The sequence below is a fragment of the Engraulis encrasicolus genome, chromosome 15 (assembly GCF_034702125.1).
Source record: "Engraulis encrasicolus isolate BLACKSEA-1 chromosome 15, IST_EnEncr_1.0, whole genome shotgun sequence".
NCBI lineage: Eukaryota > Metazoa > Chordata > Actinopteri > Clupeiformes > Engraulidae > Engraulis > Engraulis encrasicolus.
In genome coordinates, this window is record NC_085871.1 from 53,995,498 (window position 1) to 53,997,997 (window position 2,500).

Genomic DNA, 2,500 nt, shown 5'->3' on the forward strand with positions numbered 1-2,500 from the left:
CACACACAAACACACAATGAAATAATCATCTTTTAACCAAAAAATCATATCTAATTAGTAGTGGTGGGCCGTTATCATCCTTCGTTTAACTCAAGGAAGAGCGCGACACTGCTTCTTCACAAATCACCACTTTTTTCTTTTTCTTTTTGTGCTGACGTTTCGGCACTAGGCCTTCATCAGAGTAACCATACCACAAGTGAAAAGACTTCTTAAATAAACAAGTGCATCATGGGACACCCAATAGGAGGTCCCTCCCAATAATTACAACATGGATGTGAATACTATTTACATATATACATAAAAAGGGGGCAGGACATAAGACACAGCATCAGGGTCCATACATTACATGAGTTAAAAACTTCACCATTGTAGTCAGTCCACATGAGTAAAATTATAACATCACATTTAAATAAAGTTCTTCATTTCATCCACTTTTAAAACTTTTCAAAGTAAAGATCCAGTATGCCTCTCGTTGTAATAAAAGACAATCAATATCACCACCACGTTTTGTTTTTTTTACTTGTCCAATTCCAAACACTTTAAGACTGTTAATATTGTGTTTAAGTTCGTTGAAGTGAGCAGCAACCGGGTAGTCTGCGTCATTACGCTTAATAGTGCTTTTGTGTTCGCTTATTCTAGTGCGTAAAGGACGACTGGTTTTACCCATGTACACCAAACCGCATGGGCAAGTAATGGCGTAAACAACATGTGTGGAGGAACAAGTGATTACATTATTGATTTTGTACTCTTTGTTGTCAAGAGGATTCGTAAAAGTGTGAGACTTTTGCATGAACTGGCACTGTGCGCAGTGGCCGCACCTGTAACACCCATTGGGGATAGGTGCAAGGAGCGTTATCAACGTTAACATGCTGTGATAATGTGAGACTCTTATCGTCCGATAAAGAAAATAACGCACATTAATCTATTCTCAAAATATGGATTTGGGGTTTGGGGATGCGCTTCACCATAGCGTTCGATTGACAGACGCTTTCAGACTGCCCTCCAGTCACTTCGCCTCTCCACCTGTTGCTCAGCAGCAGACCTACTAAATATGAACAGTGTTTGCATGCTGTAAACATTAATCTCTCTGCCTTGGTAGGTGTTGTTTTAGTGCTTTTTCATAAGTGGTAGACTAGAGAGACGTTATTGTTTGAGGTGAAGCAGACATTATTGTGTACCAGCCCGACATAGCCTACATTTCCTCACGCATTGCATGGAACACAAACAACAGTCCTGTTCCAGAAATCTTGCCTGTTGCACTTGATATAGCCAACCTCGCAGTCATCGCGCTTGACTTTTTTTTTTGCAAACTGAATTCATTTGGAGTTGTAACTCCGCTGGCATTCTAACGCAGAGAACAACTGTCAGGTTTAGGCCAAATCGATGTGGGCCAGTGCTTTAGGGTCTAGAACTAGCTTTAGAAATCTAGTAGCCTGGCTCTGACTTTGCTGTAGCCTACCTGCTGCGCAGCTCCTCCCTCTCTAAAGGAGCCGCTACCCTTTTTAACAGTCAGTGGCAGATTCATTCTCTCTCTCTCTCTCTCTCTCTCTCTCTCTCTCTCTCTCTCTCTCTCTCTCTCTCTCTCTCTCTCTCTCTCTCTCTCTCTCTCTGCCCATTAGAAATGCTGAATTGTTGAGGTCATTTTGTTTAAATAGTCTAAATGTTTGATTGATTTATCCGTATTTGCCTCTACAATTTATATCACTGTTCATTTTGAAATGTCAGTATATTATGACTGTAAATGCTCCCTAACATATTCGAAACACTTTTCAAATATTGCAGTGGGTTTTTTTCATCACCAAATATCAACCATTTTTTTGATGATGAGATGCAGTTTGGAAAAAAAAGATGAACTCTGGTTTAATGCGCCATCTTCAGAAATCCCCAAGGTTTTTTTTGTCATTATTTCGCTAGCGTGCCTATTCTGAATGAGCCATTTTGATATAGATTAATCTAGATTAATCTAGATTAATTTCATGATTACAGTGAGATTAATCTAGATTTAAAAAAATAATCTATGCCCACCCCTACTAATTAGCTATTTCACAATTTGTTGTAATATGTTATATTTTCTATAATAGAGTAATGTTTTAGGTTTTTACCGGCGCCCTACTTCATAAGTGTGCGGATATAGGAATTAAAACAATATTCCATAGAACGCAATTCCACCCTGCCGTGGTATAAAGATGGGAAGAAACGCCCCCCCCTGTGTATATCCTTTGCCCTCTAAGAAGATGTGGTCCTCCTTGCCTCCCAGTCTGTTGGTTGCTATGCAGGTGTGTGTGTGTGTGTGTGCGTGTGCGCGTGCGTCTGTACGTGCGTGCGTGCGATCTGACCTTTGACCTCCAGGTAGACGTGGTTCTCTTTGCGTCCGAGTGTGTTGGTGGCTATGCAGGTGTGTGTGTGTGTGTGTTTGTGTGTGTGTGTGTGTGTGTGTGTGTGTGTGTGTGTGTGTGTGTGTGTGTGTGTGTTTGTGTGTGTGTGTGTGTCCTGACCTTTG

The 2,500-nt window shown here is 40.9% G+C and overlaps 1 protein-coding gene across 1 annotated transcript in view; it reads right to left on the reverse strand.

Annotated features, from left to right (window-relative positions):
- nrcama (neuronal cell adhesion molecule a) overlaps nt 1-2,500 on the reverse strand; it is a 73,876-nt gene that overhangs the window by 41,743 nt on the left and 29,633 nt on the right. The window contains exon 11 of the mRNA XM_063217662.1: nt 2,496-2,500. This exon is cut by the window's right edge and continues 159 nt beyond it. Within this exon, the coding sequence (XP_063073732.1) occupies nt 2,496-2,500 (5 nt within the window). The remainder of the gene's footprint in view (nt 1-2,495) is intronic.